The following is a 17,179-nucleotide window of genomic DNA, read 5'->3' on the forward strand; positions in this document are numbered from 1 at the left end:
TTTTGTGGTATTGTAGCCTTCAAAAAAGATTATTTTGGTGTGAGTCATGGTGATCAGTGTAGTCTGATCCTTTAATGTGTCATTTATTGCTTCATATAACTTTCTGAATGGGGCGAGCGCAATAGTCAATGCTGACATTAATGTTGTCAGGTCTCGCTTTCTTGGAGGGGTCTCATTTGATCCCTCTTCTGTTTGACCAGGTCCCATGCTTTCCCTTCAAGGTGGAGTATGGGCAGGACCCTGTGGGGTAGAAGATGCTGTTTTAGATGAGGGTTCTGGAGACTTTAATTCAAGTGAGACAGTAGAAAAAGGCCGCTGGACTTTTGCTTTCATCGGAGACTGAGGATGAGGTGATGGTTGTTTTCTCGATGAGCGGCCTATTCCTTTCACCCTGTAACATTATCTGTTGGCTGCATTTCTTTAGGTAGAAGAAAAAGTGGAGGGTGCTGAGACTCATTTGTACTGGTTGTCGTTGAAATTTCTCGGGCAGGCAAAAGCATCTTCTCTGGAGATCGATTTGCTGAAACAGGACTTCGATTTTCCAGTGGTACTGTTTGCGCTCCGTTGGCACTGCCCAACGGTGGGCAAACTACCTGGTTTCTTTCACTGCCGACAGAATCTGTCATCCTTTCTTTTGGTGTATAAGGAAACTTTGGTGCCTTTGGGCCATCAGACTCGTCAAGTGCTGCATCCAGCATTTCTGCATCTGTCAGCTCGAGCAAAACGTCGTATTTCCGTTTGCCTTGACTGGAAAAGTACGCTTTTAGCGAGTTGGTTATTGCAGTGTTTCCCAGCATCCTTTCTGATGAATTTGTTTTCTTATTTTTGTTTTTTTGATGCAGGGTTTTACCCAATGGTTTTTTCCTTGTGTTTTGATTTTATTGTTTGTGCTTTACCGAGTGAGTGGGTTTTACTATTTTTTTGGAAAAATTATATGAGGTCTGTTGGTCTGTGGGAGAAATTTCATTTAAATCTTGTAAACGAGGGTTCCATACGTCCCCGTTTATCTCTCTATTTTCACCCTCCTTTGGTGCTTGTTTGTCCTTGGCTCCACCCCCTTGAGGAAGTGGAGCCTCGCTTTCGCTCGTGTCGACCATCCCACGGGCCTCCTTTTGCTCTGATGACGCCTCCGTCATCCGCTTCGCTTCGGGCTCACTCGCCCTCACTTCAACCGCACCCGGCGTCCTCCCCAACGTCAGGTCCGCGTCCCGACTGCGGCTGGGGCGGTTACCACCGGTGCACGGTGAACCACCTGACCCCAGCCCCGTCACCGGGGAACCCAGCCACGAGGTAAGATCGGGGTTTGAGGGAGAGGCAGTTTGGTGCAAGCCCTCCTGGGCTATGTCGGGCTGACGAAGTTGGGAAGCCGCAAGAAGTTCCCTCGCAGCCCACACTTCGGTCGGCTGCACTGGGGACTTTTGGACGTGCGAAATTCCCTGCTCCGTTGTTGGTTTTCTCGGTACAGCCGCCGTAGAGCCCAACTGACATGCGTCTTCCCCGCGGGTGCCTTCTTGAGGTGGGGCGTGTTATGGATGGCACAAGTGATCTTTGTAGAGCCTCCTTGCCAGGCACAGAATTCAGATGTTTTGAAGGTGTAGCGAGGTCAAGGAGTTTTAAAGAGGTGTCGCTTAAAACCCTCGATTTTTGTAGATTCTTTGGTCTCGGTAGAGGGCGCACAGCTGGTGGTCGTGAAAGGTCTAAGCGAAGGGAAGCTGGCCTTAGGCTCTGGCTCGAACTTCTCGTCCACCTGGCCTCCTCATCGTCACCTCCTGGTGGTGGCGAGGTTGGATTGTCGAAATGCCTAACTTCCATGATGGTTTAAGTGGCTCCTGCCCCCTCCTGCACACGGACTGCCACAGACTGCAACTCAGCAGCCAACTCAGCGGCCGCTCCGCGGTGTAGAGGGGCTTTTATGTCCAACCCTCAAAAGCAGCAGCAACTGTAGAAAGACTGTAGAGTAGACTGCCACAGACTGCAACTCAGCAGCCAACTCAGCGGCCGCTCTGCGGTGTAGAGGGGTTTTTATGTCCAACCCTCAAAAGCAGCAGCAACTGTAGAAAGACTGTAGAGTAGACTGCCACAGACTGCAACTCAGCAGCCAACTCCGTGGCCGCTCTGCGGTGTAGAGGGTTTTTTATATCCAACCCTCAAAAGCAGCAGCAACTGTAGAAAGACTGTAGAGTAGACTGCCATAGACTGCAACTCAGCAGTCAACTCCGCGACCGCTCCGCGGTGTAGAGGGGTTTTTATGTCCAACCCTGAAAAGCAGCAGCAACTGTAGAAAGACTGTAGAGTAGACTGCCACAGACTGCAACTCAGCAGCCAACTCCGCGGCCGCTCCGCGGTGTAGAGGGGTTTTTATGTCCAACCCTCAAAAGCAGCAGCAACTGTAGAAAGACTCTAGAGTAGACTGCCACAGACTGCAACTCAGCAGCCAACTACCTTGGATTCTGACAAATTGCCCCCCAGGCTGGCTGGGCTGATGCTTCCAGGGTCAGACTTATTATCACAGGTTCGGGTGTGACAAACTTAAAGTCAATAAATGGCTTGTGGCAATTACAACTGGAGGTCACTTGCCAAAGGATCTGTGGCCAGGTTCATCTAAATGTGTTCATCCAGGTAAACAACAGGGTCAATGATCATCAGATTCCTGGTTGAATAAAGGGTCGTACATCGTGGCTACGAGCACTACGGTGCCAGATATGGATTGCGAAAATTAACTTCCCGAGGACATAATTGTGCTGCAGTGCTCGAAAAAAAAAACTCAAAACACTGGGAGTGTGGGAGAACACGCAGATCACTTGTAGCAAAGATTTTGACGTGCGGTTAGAGCAAAGTTGTTAATCCGCTAAATAGTTAATGGAACGGCAGGTACTATCTGTTACAGGCGTGTCAGTCGCACAGCTCTGAAACAGAAGGAAACGATGCTGCAGTAGTTTCCAGCAGAACGTCTGCTCGCATACCCGGTTAGGCTCCAAAATCAGATCCTAATAAAGACTCTAGCACCCATGTATTGCTTGTGTGGTTTGAGCTCTTTATTTCATTAATTAAAATAGAAACGTAAAATGGGGTTTGTCCAGATGAGCCTGGCATCACACGCTGGCAACGCATGTATATGTGCTTGCTGCCCCCTCTATATATTGGGTAAATGGAAGCACTGTGCAATGATTTCATGAATGATAATCCAGGTGGACTGGAGGGTGGTGGAAGGCGAAGATGCAAAAGACTCTCAGGCAGGCACACTGTAATTAGGGATAATCCAGGGTCACTGACTCAGAGGATGAGGGATCAGCAACCAGAGGTAGGTCTTGGGAAACATTCTCCTCTAACATTCGGTAAGAGAAAGTGCCCTGCTTGCCACCCAGAGTACCAATGTGATGCACTGCGCGCAGCCCAGCAAGGATGCTAGGGGACTCACAGAATAGCCTACTCTTGCCTAATGATGAGAGGAGGCACACCCTCTAGGGACCATGGGAGGAATGTTACCCATTGTAATGACCCCTGAACCGGATGCAACAAAGACCTAAGTAGTTCACACAGATGTTTTGGTAATGGTGCTAAACTGAAGTAGCCTGACGACACCTAGTGAGGGCTGGAGACAGTTCTGAAAAAAGTGTCCTGGAGATTCCTTTGCCAGGGTAGAGAAGGTGGGAAGGGTTGTGCATTGTTACATACATATTTTTTTATGAATGAGGAAAAAGAAGGCGGTCCCAAAGGGGTACACTTATGTCTTTGTGTTGTACATCTTGCCAGTAAAAGGAGGTGCCCAGCAACCCTGGATGTTGATAGATACCAAAAAGAACATGATTCTGGACAAGTCTAAAAATATGCTCTTCATCACAAATAGACTCTGATCTGTTTATTGTTTGGAGGTCTATATAACTACAAGTCTCACCCCATCTGAGAACTTTACATCTGACCGTAATGGCGAAAAACCAATAGAAGGATTTTTTGGTCTGAACAACTTCTGAATGACTGAGGCCGGGGTCTGAAGAAACTTGATACTGGATCCATCAAAAATCAATGCGGGCGGTAATGGGTGAAATATGTGTGTATATAAGGTCCCAGGTGGACCCAGGGGCCTATGAAGGATGGCAGACGGTTAAGGAATGAAGGGTGTATACTTGCTCAGAAAGCCACTCCAGGAATATTAATACGCCTAGTCACTGCTCCTCCTGACCTAATTCTGTTTTCCATCTATCGAAAGTGAAGACTTAGAATTCCAGTAAAACGTATTTTGTAATGTTCTTACAATGACCAACTAATATCACAAAATGGCTGGTGGGTACTATCAAAAAGACCGACGATGTAGCCAATAGACGTTGACAGTTAAACAGGCGATATGGTCCCCGTACTCTTGTGCCACATCTGTGGAAGATGACTCTGCGGGGCTTCTGGGTTCAGAGAAAGCATGGACGTTCAAGACGACAATGATCTGAATATGTGGGCAAGGCTTTGGGTGGGCCATATGCTGCAGATTGCAGGTTGCCAAGGGTACAGATCGAGAAATAATAAATCAATAAATGCAGGCACCCTCCTGTGAGTGGAAAGGAGCATGGACACGAACCAATGCAGATACAAAACTTAAGGTCATACGCATGATGCAGGTTCCGGTCAACATTGCCCAGAGACACATTAGGAATGGCGGTGGATGTGCAACTCCCCAGCTTTACCAGATCAAGAAGCAATTTCCAGTTCAAGAGTCAGGTGGTTGTAGTGGCAATCCCACTGGCTGCCATTATGAGGTCTCTTGGGCATTGGTCCGGTACATTTGCACATATGCAAACACTGTGTTTGCACATATGTAATCACGTGCAATCCCATTAGCACCAGTTCAATTACAATTGCACTGTAATTGCACTGGTGCAACTCCGACTAGGCATGCACAGTGTATGGTAATGAAGACGATTGTACGGCTCAGCGTAAACAGGTGGAATGTGAATGATAGGGAAGGTACCGCATGATAAAAGGCCATCCTCGTGTGGTGTGGTATAGGAGAAGTCGACGAACTCCCTGGGAGCGATGATGTTCCAGAGCTGTCCCGCAGTGGTGTACCGCATCATGCAGCAGCCCTAATCAGAGAGGAGCAAAAGAGAGGGACATCTTCATTAGAGAGGCCATGCATTGCAGAGGGCATGCACACTGCGCGGAGCACTGCAAAGAGACTTTTCGGTGTCTGCATCCGGCAAACACCAATCAGCCAGGGCGGCAAGGGGGCGCTCATCCTCATTCCACATACACACATGCTTTCATTCTTTCCTACAGGAATGGTCTGGCAGGTGGCAAGATATCCAACTTAACTGTGAAGGTCTAGGGCTTTATGCTGTTGGCAATGCCTTCCAATTCATGTCACAGTCTTCTAATTTAACAGATACACAACATGTTTACAAAATAGCTAGACTGCCCTCAACGTGCCCATCATTTTCCTTTCAAGGGCTCCTGGCACACTGCACATTCAAAAAAATATAAAACGTACCTACACAGAAATAAATGTAGGTTATGTAAGTCAAGAGACCCCATATAAATCCCAACTAGTTTGCATATTCTTAATGTCTGAGAATGCATCGCCAAACTTATTGTACCACTGTAAAAGTGGCCAGCATTCCAGAGTAGGGATAAATAGGTCTGAGCACTGTGCACGCGTCTGCACTCGTGTGCTTCATATGCCCACCTACCGGTGTATGCTTGCCTTGCATCCATTCACAATCCAAACTTTGACTATGGCATTCATTCTCATGTGCCCTCGTTCTTCGGATCCTGGAGCCCGGAATAGGAGAAATCTGGCATCTCTCAATCCATGTCCAGATCCTTTGGTGATATGTTATGTTATATATCTGTATGCCGCTTGTTACCATGTGTTATGGCTTCGAAGTGCTCTAGGTTCAATGGCTCCTGGGCAGACAGTGGTCTGAAAAGAAATGAAGCAGTGGAGCAACGCATTGCATGGTGGTAGAGACAATCATTTACACAATTGCTAGCAGAGATGACTAATGAGATGACCGAGAATAAACTGATGTGGTCTGCCATTAGTATTAGGCTGAGGATGTCCGGGACTATGTGAACAGCTGGACCGAATAGTCTGTGGGACTCAGCTATATTGTATGGGGCACTGCGCTAGGTAAAAGGGAGCTAGTACCGACTGCTGGATCCATCCCGAGACAACTGTTTAAAGTTGTCAGCTCTGCTATAAATTATAAGCGGAAAAACATACCCAGTGAAGGGAAATGTGATTGTTAGCAATATAACACTGTCATTACTTAGTACAACCAATCATTGTCAAGTAACTAAAAGATACAGCAAAGCTTGTATCATTGGTCAAGTAATAATTGCAGGATTCTGTAGTTATAAGATGTTATTGGACAGAAGCACTTTCTGGGCTGGACCCTGTATGGAATCAGGCCGTGGGTCACAAGGTACCGCTCCAGACAAGGGGTGTGATGCGCAGTGCCCGATGGCTCCATTCTATAATTGCTTAACTTCTGAATGGAGTTTATGTATCTGCTCAATTTATGTATCTGCTTCAGCTGATACTCAGAACAACCTGAACCTATTTAACAATTGTATACCTAGCAAATACAGATGGCTACATGGTGATGGTAGTCCATTCAGAATAATGTGCAATTTAGTTTTGTATTCTAGTCTATTAGCCCCTGGGGGTTGGGGCAAAAAACAGATTTCTCGGAACTTGGTCTGAATCTCATGATACAAGCTTGCATTTGTATTTGTATTTGTTTATTTATAACGCGCAAGCCATCAGGCCCGGGGGCATCAGGGTGCAATTTGTACAGGGTTGCAAGAAAAGAACATACATACAGGAGAATAGATTACATTCAGAGGTTTAACAATGCTAGCATAATAACAATCTTACTAATTACATATATTACAATATATATATTATTATACATATATATTACATGGTTACAGTGCCCCTAGGATCCGCAGAGGATGTATCCCAGGGTGAGCTAAAATAGTTGGCATAGGTAGCAGGCCGGAAATGGTGTCGGGGACAAGCGGGCTGAGTAAGTAGGACAGATGTCGAACATGTCTATTGCTGGCCAAAGAGCCAAGATTTGGTTTTACTCTTGAAGGTGTTGAAGGAGTCTTCGGCTCTGATAGTAGCGGGGAGGGTGTTCCATAGTTTAGAGGCTAGGACAGGGAAGCTAGTGCCTCCAGCTTTTTGCAGCTTAAACCTAGGGATTGTTAGGCAATGAGTCTGTGCAGTTCTTAGTGGTTGGGCAGTGGAGTGGCGCGAAAGCCGACTGCAGAGATAGATCGGGGCCTTGTTGGCTAGGCATTTGTGCGTGAGGGCAAGGGTTTTAAGGGAAATTCTCTGCTTAACAGGTAACCACTTAAGGCTAGTTCTGGCTTCTGAGATGTGGTGGTTGCGAGGGATGTTCAGGGCCGCTCAAATTGCATTGTTCTGGGTGGTTTGGAGTTTGGATAGGTTCTCTTGGCTGGTGCCTAGGTATAGAGCACTGCAGTAATCAATTTTAGCCATGATAAGTGTTCTCGCAAGTGTGACGCTATTGTGGGTGGTGAGGAATGGTCTGCAAGCTGAGATGAGTTTGCACGTGTAGGCAGAGGCAGACCTGACTGCATTAGTTTGTCTCGACAAGGATAGGGTGGAGTCCAGGTAGAAGCCTAGTGTTTTGGTGTCTTTCGAGACTCGTATGGAGTTGCCGTCTATAGTGAATGACTGATAAGATGGCCCGAGTTTGCTCAGGCGTTGTGAGGTACCCAGGATAAGGAGCTCCGTCTTATCGTCGTTCAGACATAGCTGGTGCTGGGCCATCCAAGCTTGGATGACCAGGTAGACGTCATTGAGGGCCTTGGTGTCAGCAAGATAGTCACCTGAAATGGGAATGAGTATCTGGGTGTCGTCCGCATAGTTGGTGTAGGAGACACCCAGATAATCAAGCACATCAAAGAGTGGTTTCGTAAAGATATTGTAAAGTGTAGGTGACACGCAAGAACCCTGAGGTACGCCGCAATGAATAGGGGAGGGATCTGCGGCAGCGGAAGGTGCAAAGACCCTCATGGACCTGTTGCTCAAGAAGGATTTGATCCAGGCCGCTGCTGAGGGTGAGAAGTTGGCAGCAGAGTGGAGGTGCCTGCAAAGAATCTGGGGGTTAACCAAGCATTCCAAGCGCACTCACCGGTACTGGGGCCCATCCATCATCTTCCCTCCCTCTCCATGGGGACTCGACTGCAGTCCCCACTCCTCCACACCTACCACTTGCCTTTGCTGTTTCGGCATCACTGTGCCACTCCTCCCATGCCTCGAGGGCTGCTGAGGAAAAGGAAGAGGAGCTCCATTCGGAACCTCGCCTCCATTTCCATGGCAGCCATGTTGGTAGATATTTGTCAGAAACAATCGGCTGGGTGCCTACCGCAAACCATTGTTTCAAACAAATATATTGCTAACAGCACCCCAGGACGTTAACATGAGGTGGTATTATCTACAATTACCAGCTCCAAGGGGTGGTAACGTCCTGGGAGCCCTCGCTAAAGGCCCATGCTGTGCTTTGGCCTATTAACTCAGGCCCCCAACTCTTGCCACTGATATGGCCCAAGGAGCAGGTAATTTAACCACAGAACATCAACAAGTGGCAAATTTGTTTCATTACAAGGGAGGTTTTGACACAAGGTGATCCCAAGCAATTAGCAGGGCACCCAACAAATCATATGGTGTATTTCACATTCAAGTTTATGCAATAATATAAAAATAGGTGGTTTTGATTAACATGATTTCTTTTTCCTAAGAATGAGTTTGACATTACTTATTTTTTTAAACAGCCCTATTTACCAATGCTGAAATGTACTCATGAGCTCAAAATGAGTTCAGATATATCATCTGTGATGAGTACCGCTTTAGCTAATTTACTGAAATAAAAAAAATAAAACAAAGATCACAGACTCAGACTAGCGTATAATGTCACAAGCAGTGGTTTTTAACTATACCCCTTGACCTTTGGTTTGATCATCCCGAATCGACTGGCTGGAGTTGCCATCATATTGCTCACATAATTATCTCTGTGTAACAACACGTAACACATTTAAAACGTGTTGTGGATAGTCTTTATACTGCTGAGTACTAAATGCCCTCACATTTCTTCACAATGAAGTTGCGGCGATTGCTTATCACATCAAATTCTTTTATCTCCAGAGCTGTATCTGTGTATCTTTTGACTTCAGTTCAAAATCCCTCTTCAACCTCATATAAAACAGGTTGGAAAAGGACCAGGGGTGTTGCTAGGTCTGGAAAATATAAGGGTCTACGCTAATGCCAGAACTGTCAGGACTCGGGGCTACCTAGCCTTTTTGGTTGTAGCCCCTGAGCTTCTATCCGGAGCTACAACCAAATGACCCAAGGCTATAGCCCCCTCAGGGCCCCCCCTAGCAAAGCCTCTGGAAAGGACCTTCTGTCCAACTGCATTTTATATAGAAATTCATACACAGTTTGCACAAACCTATTATGGTAGTTATTGTCTGCATGTTCTTTTCCCTCCCCACTCTTTGTCATGCACTTGCACTATCTGACATATCATTACGCTCTTCTCTTCCTCCCCCTTCTCTCATTCCTTCCTGTCATGCATGTGCACTAGTTGAAGTGCCTATGATCTAGTATGCTAGTTATCTTTGTGTTTAATTATTCGGAAACTTTGAGGCCTAAGAATGACAACTGTATTCCCTCCTTCCCTTTCCGCCTTGAAGCGCTTTGAAGCACTTCACTTGTGTATAAGCACTTTACATACAAACAATTACAATTCCAACTGTTGCAAGGACATTTTCTGATACTTAGCCAATTTGCACCCCTTTTGTACATACTTTAATATTGGACTCTGAGTGTCGGCCTTAATGTCGGCTTTTCCATGTTTCCTTTTAACCCATTCTCATGGTCATGTATATGTGCATAAACACACATATATACACATAGCCACAACATCCATAAAGCAATCAAATGATGGATATCTTTTGGGATGCAACGAAAGACTTCTAGCTGAAGGTACGTTATAACAATGAAATTCACTAGTTATGACTAGAAATGCAATCATAATTCACACTCACGATGCACTGCTCATGACGCCACATATGACATCACTGATAATATCAGAACTGGCATTAATTGTATATATTCTTTCCATGGTGCTACTTTCCATGCGAACTAGCACACCATGGCACACTAACTGCATTGCATTGTAATGACGAGTCCTACATTATAAGGGTCTCTAATTACAAATAGTGACCGTGCACACTTGTATATCAGATAAGAAACTCTTACATATAGGGACGTGCAGTGACGTCTCTGCAGTGGGCTGAATGAGACTACCTGTAATTTGCCACAGAATTTGAAATACCTTGATGAGGAAAGGGGAGACTGCTCATTGTGGTCCCTTTCATTGCCACTAAGAGATTTATGTGCTTTCCCCTTCTGGTGTTCAGACTTATTGCTCTTGCTGAGTTGGGCGGAAAGTGGGAGTTTTACCACAACTTTCTTGCTGGAGGTAAAAATCTCCCCTTTCTGCACGTTTCCGGTGTAGACCCAATGGGAGTGGGGATTTACCTCCCCACCGCAACTCAGGATCCGGCGCAAATTGCGCTGGATCGAGTTGCGGTAACGCTTACAGCGTTGGGCAGTAGCCCAGCGCAATTACCACCAGGATACTGCCCAACTCAGTATGAGGCCCTTAGTCTCAAGAATATTTCTTTTGCCTGGACGACAGTGTTAATACCATGTGAGGGCAGCCCTCCGCTCTGCCTTCGTCTATACCAGATTCCACCAATGATCCTTGCCTGTTGCAAGTAGCAAAACTCGTCCCACCTCAATTTGTTTTTACTACTCAAGTAGAGCTCCTTTGAGCACACTCGTGAAGGATGGAAGGATGCACTCGAGATTTTCCTTTATTGTGTCTCACAGCTCCTCAGGCAACATCTCACAGATGCTGCAAGAATCATCGCTCCATGTGGTCCACAGCTATGTTCAGAATCTGGAGCCTGTATTTCCTTTCCAGGCATTGAGGAATCTCTGCACTACAGCAGGGATCATAGAACACGTAGTGTGCATGAAAGATACACAGTTAGCTGAATGTGGGTAGTTCCACAAATGGGAACATTGTTGGTTCTTTCTCCTGGGCTGCATGGTGGTGTTGGATGCCTCACTTAGAGCCGGTCTCATGAGTGGTGTAATATGAAATTTAGATGGAATCCCCTCAAGTCTAGGGAATGAAAAAGCTGCTTTGTTTTGGTGGAAAACAGCGATAAAAGTAAGGACAATCTTAAATGATGATCAATGGTGTCTTGGAGAGCCTCTGTCCTGCCAAGACCAAGTGGTATTAACAGGGGGTTAAACAATATCACTCACAAAACAGTTGATAGCCTTCACATGAAAGCCTTTCAGGTATCTTGGATTAAAACTCATAATTAAATAGGATTCTAATCCACGAAAAGTCAATCCAGGGTTCATCTCCGAATACCATTCTTTTCCATGGTCAGCCCAATCCATTTAAATTGTTTGGCTTCACTCTTGTGTATCAATATAAGATGTACCCACAGGGGGCCGTGGTTTAGCGTGTGCAATGGCAGCCACCAACTGTTAGAGCACCATGGTGGCAGCAGGCTCCTCGGCCAATTATGTGCGGTCTGATTGGCCATGCCACCCCAGTATTGAGGTGAAGGGCCTGAGCACAGGAGGAGCGCATGGAACAGACTTGGGAATCTGCTGAGCCTGTGCTGCAGTCATCAGAGTGGATAGAAACCTGGCCCGGAGTCTGGATGCAGAGTGGCCGTAGCGACACTGTCTGGGGTGGAGGCCGTGCCCTGGTAGAGGAAGAGAAGATTGGCCGAACCGACTGATGAGGCCCGTCCATTAGCAACAGAGGGCTGCCAGTATGCATGACTGGCCCGGAGGCCTCGACCCAGTGTCAGGGGTTGGGTCGCGGGGACCAGGGCTTTCACATCAAGCAGAGAGTGTTCTATGCTTGCCGCAGCAGAGGCAAAAGCACCCTGACCATCCGCTGGCCCTGCAGAGCCGCCCAGATGTTGATGGTGAGGCGGGGCTGGGCAGAGGGGACGGCACTTGGAACCTGAGGCCTCAGTGCTCCTGGGCTCCCTGGACACAAAAAGGGGGTCACCCTTCTCCTGGCAGTTAGGAGACACAGCAGTGGGATGTGACACAGCCCGTTTGGAACTGAGGCCTCTTAGGTCATGCGACTATAAAGGAACTGAGCGTACTCCACCTTCCGCCGCACATGCAGGACTCCAGTCAGTGGCAACTCCACAGTGCCATACTATAGGCGCACACTTGTGAGCTGCAGCACCCGACGTGCGGTCACACCCAATATGGACAACATCTCACATGCCTGCCTTCTTTAAAAGAATTTGAGAACTCAGTATGGTCAAACACACCAGATCGCCAAGATCGGGAGTTGTCCTGGCCCTAATGTCAGCGGAGGAGAAACTAAAAAAGGGCGCAACTGTCACGACTCAGGTTCATGCCAAAGATCCCCATGACAGCTGAATTTAAGAAGGAAATGCAGGACAGCATGTTGGAGCTATCCCGCAAAGTCAAGACGCTTGACAGACAGGTCTCAGAAGACGAAAATTGTATTAACGACCTTGAAAATACTACTTACGAGCAATTCTATGAAATCTCAGAAATCAGGTTCAGAGCTGAAGCCCTGGAGGCCAAGCAGGAGGACCTGGAGAATCGCCCCAGGTAGAACAACCTTTGAATAAGAGGTATCCCTTTCTCCGTCCAGGACCAAGCCTTGACTCAATATCTCCAGGAGCTCTTCCAGTACTTGAGACCCCCCACTTACCCTGCAGATCCCATCATACTAGTTTGTGCCCATTGGGTCTATACTACGTATCAGAAAGAGAAAGAGAAAGGCCTGATTTCTGACGTCCTTACAAAGGCACATTACTTCCAGGACAAGTAGTGCATTCTGGGAGTTGCCAGATGGAAATATTCAATTAACTTCTGCTCCTTTTGCAAGACGACCTCTCAATAGCCACCCTCAACAAGCATAGGACCATGCGGGAAGTCGCTGACTGGTTACAGGCAAACAACATCAGATACTGGTGGCGGCCTCTTGGCACCCTCTCCTTCACATACATAGGGTGAGGCTGGTCTGTGTCTTCATCCCAGGATACTAAGGGCTTGCTGTTCCCAGAAGAAGGGGAGACAGGGGAAGAGGCACCAAAGAGGACCCCCTTGCAGAGGGGGTTTTGCATGGGCTAACCAAAAAGCAAGAAGGAAAGGCGCACCTCCTTCCCGCAATGACAAGCAGGAACCTGCACACAACAAGGATGGATGACTAAAGGAATGGCCCCTACATCCACTCATATGTTGAATTTCCTGAGCACAGGGGCCCACCCTCCACAGAATGCCCACCCTCCACAGAATGCCCACCCTCCACGGAATACCCACCCAGCTCCAGGATGAGTAAAACCGCTCAGAGGCTCAACCCTTAATTTTTTTTTTATGATTTTCGTTTTGAGGTTTCAGCTGAATCCAGAAGACATCTTAATAGTCCAGTTTACACCAATTCTATTGTTTTTCCATGACCAAGCGACTAAGAGACCGATTGGCTAACCAGGGATCACTTGATAGTGCTCAAAAGGAGAAATCAGATGACATAGCATGCCTAAAAACCCACCTAAACTAACACAATCCGAGCTTAGGTGAGGCTCACCTCTATAAACATTCAAGGTCTCAACTGACCCTCGAAACGCAGAGATGTTCTCTTTTGCAGATCCTCATGCTTCAGGAGACTCACCTATTAAAGTCAGATGAAACGTGAAAGCGCTCGAAATCCTTCCCAGCACAGTTGTTTGCCTTGAGGGGGAGAAAAAAAGTAGTCACCATTTCATTGACTGAGGACATACCCTTCGTCAAGCACATGGTCCTTAGAGATCCAGGTGGTTGCTACCTCATGGTCAAGGGAACTTTGTTTGGACACCTAATGACCCTGATAACAGTCTATGGCTGAATGAGAAGCAGGAACAATTCTTTACGGACCTAATTCCCAGAAACGCGTTCTTCATGGAAGGCCATCTATTAAAAGGAGGATATTTTAACACTATGTCTAACTCATCCCGGGACAAAACCCTACCTGCTAGCTCCACAGACTTTAAATGTGCACGTGCCCTTCTGCAGCTTATGAGTGACTTAAATGTTCTCGATATTTGGCGTTTCTAACACAGGGAGGAGATAGACTATATCTTCTTCTACCATGTGCATAGGCGGCACTCCAGAATAGATCTGCTTTTGATCTCCTCATCCATAGTCCCCATGGTGGCAAGCTCCAATATAGGCATTAGGGTGCACTCGGAACACTCCCCAGTTGAGGCCAAACAAAGGTAGATCACATGCAACGTTTGCCCAAGCCCCCCTGGAAAATGAAAGAAGGACCCTTGAGAGGCCTGGCAATTCGTCAGGAGCTGGTAGACTTGATCAACTCTTACTTTGAGATCAACACAGCACAAGGCATGTCACCTAACACTATTTGGTATGCCTTCAAGGCAGTTGTGTTGGGGGGACTCATTCCAAATTCCACAGCCTACCTGCACACAATGAAGATTAGGAGGGTGTTGGAGGCTGAGGTTAAGCAATGTGAGACAGCCTCCAAACACAAGACCTCTCTGAAGGCCCAAAGCGTCCTCCGGATAGCTCATAGTAAACTGGAAGCACATCTCTCTGACCGCACGGCACAATCACTAATTCATACACAAAAGCGCTATTACACCGATGGAAATAAGGCCAATGGACTCTTGAATTACAAATGAATGAAAACACGCAGTAGAATTCACATTGCAGAACTAGTAGGTAACACAGGTGTCACACACATAAATGAGGATGCAAAACTGGATAAAACACACCAGTTCTTCACACAGATCATGTCCGGAGATTCCAGCCCTGGGTCTGCACACTCAGAATATTTATGAGGGATTTCCTTGCCTCAGTTTATGGATGATCAACGAGAGCTTCTTGAGAGGCCCGTAATCGCCGGAGGGGGTTGAGTTGGCAATCCGAAACCTCCCCCCTCAGAAAGCCCACAAGCCAGATGGTTTTACTCCATCCTTCTGCAATACCTTTCAAACAACATCTCACCACACTGTTCAATTCCTTCCTGAACTCTGGCGTGCACTCCCCTCTATGGCAGAATCTACTACTCTTCTCATCAGTAAACCTGGAAAAGCCTAAACTGACTGCGCTTCCTATAGGCCCATTGCTCTCCTAAATGTAGACGCTAAACTCTTTGGGAAAATACAAGCCACCTAACTGGCTATAATGCTCCAGTCACTTATGCACTCAGATCAGGTGGGGTTTGTGACTGGCTGGCCCCCACAGACAAACACACATAGGATGGTGAACTTTATAGATTGCGTCACCCGGGAGCGGCAACCGTTGATATTGGTGGGACTGGATGCAAACAAAGTCTTCAATAAAGTAGACTGGCCGTTTCTGTGCGAAGAAATGGCAAATGTGGGATTTGGCTCCAATTTTAGGGCGTGGGTTAATGACACGCTTAGCTCTCCGAAGACGAGGCTCAGAATTGACAACCATCTCCCCCATGGATTGTTCTGTCTAGGGGCGTACGGTAAGGAAGCCCCATCTACCCACTTTTCTTTGATTTATTTATTGAGCTAATTGCATCACATAATCAGAGCTAATTCTGGCATTAATGTAGCAGTAATAGATGATGTCCCCCATAAAATAGACCTATGCACAGATGGTATTCTGCTGTTTTTAACAGAAGCTAGCTCCTCTCTCCCGGGAGTGATGGCAGAGCTCTCTAATTTTGAAGAAGGTGCGGGTTTCCAATAAACTATAGCAAAGCGAGTTGTCTAAACTTCACTGAGGAGGAGCCTGTAAGACAAATCCTACAAAATACCTTTGTGTTGCAATGGGTTCCCTTCGCTCTTCTTCTCTTTTTAGACTGAGTGTTCCTTGTCCTCCATGTGCTCATTCCTGGTTCCGAACTTTTCAGCTTCTCGCTCCTTTTCATTGGAATGTTCTCCCACTCTCCATCCACTGTATTACTGACTACTCTCTCTTCCGTCTTTCTTTAAAAAACCATCTTCTTCAATGCCCTTTAACTTTGTGAAGCGCTTTGGCTTAAGGCGCTATATAAAATACAATAAAATACAAATACAATGGGCGTCCTCCACCCTTCACTACCTCATGATCAAGCTAGCAAAGAAAAGGGCGAATCTAATGCGACACAATGTGTCCCCTCTACTTAAACATCTTCAACCAGGACATTTCAAGGATAGGTAGGATCCATGCTCTGAAAATGAACATGGTTTCCAAACTACTCTGTGTTCAGTAGCCTCCCAATCCAAATACCAAAATGTACCCTGTTGCCATTGAAGAGAGCAATGCTCTGTTTTATACGGAAGGGTAGACCTCCATGAATAGCCCAGAGGACCCTGGTCTGTGCGTCCACCCTTGGAGGGTCCCAAATCTATGCAGATAACAGAGGGCTGCCAAAATAGCACACATCTTTCCACGGCTCCATAACCCCACCGGGAAAAATTTGACCCACAGGGCAAGCAGCCTCTAGAATCCAACTGTAGGATTTGCTAGCCGTGGGTGTAGAGACTCCTGAGGGAAGTGACTTTTGCTTCACTGTCCTATTGGGACGGGGCACAGAAGCCATGGAGGGTGAGCCCACGACTTGGTCCCTTCTCCCCAGTCATGGGCAATCCGGACTTAACCCCAGGATGCAGTCGTATGACCATCCGTAGATGGGCGGAGGGGGTATGAGGAACCTGAGGGATTGTTATCTACAGGGACACCACTTACGTTTGTAGAGGCCAAATCCAAGTTCAACCTTTCCGAGGCTGATTGGTTCACATACTTCCAACTTCCTCACTGGCTTACAAATCCAACTATCAAAAAACTGGCACTAGACAATCCATGCCGCTAGAGCTGACGATCCGGGACGATATCCAAAGAGGGAGCATCTCTTGGCTCTACTGTCATCTCGATAGGCGGGTCTAGAAGGAGACCTTCACCTATATGAAGAAATGGGAGGAGGAATTGGGCTTGCACATACCATTAGACACATTGTCATGCATTTGGACCAAAGTGGCCAAGCCTTCAAGATGCACCACCACAAAGGAATGCCTGTATAAAATATATATGAGATGGTACTACAATCTTAAACACCTA

General features: G+C 46.9%; 1 protein-coding gene across 1 annotated transcript in view; it reads right to left on the minus strand.

The window, feature by feature from the left end:
- The window catches only part of STARD4 (StAR related lipid transfer domain containing 4), a 128,872-nt gene that overhangs the window by 15,457 nt on the left and 96,236 nt on the right, over window positions 1-17,179 (minus strand). The window contains exon 5 of the mRNA XM_069625489.1: window positions 4,958-5,072. Within this exon, the coding sequence (XP_069481590.1) occupies window positions 4,958-5,072 (115 nt within the window). The remainder of the gene's footprint in view (window positions 1-4,957; window positions 5,073-17,179) is intronic.

This window comes from Ambystoma mexicanum, chromosome 6p (genome assembly GCF_040938575.1).
Source record: "Ambystoma mexicanum isolate Mex_15411 chromosome 6p, UKY_AmexF1_1, whole genome shotgun sequence".
Classification (NCBI taxonomy): Eukaryota; Metazoa; Chordata; class Amphibia; order Caudata; family Ambystomatidae; genus Ambystoma; species Ambystoma mexicanum.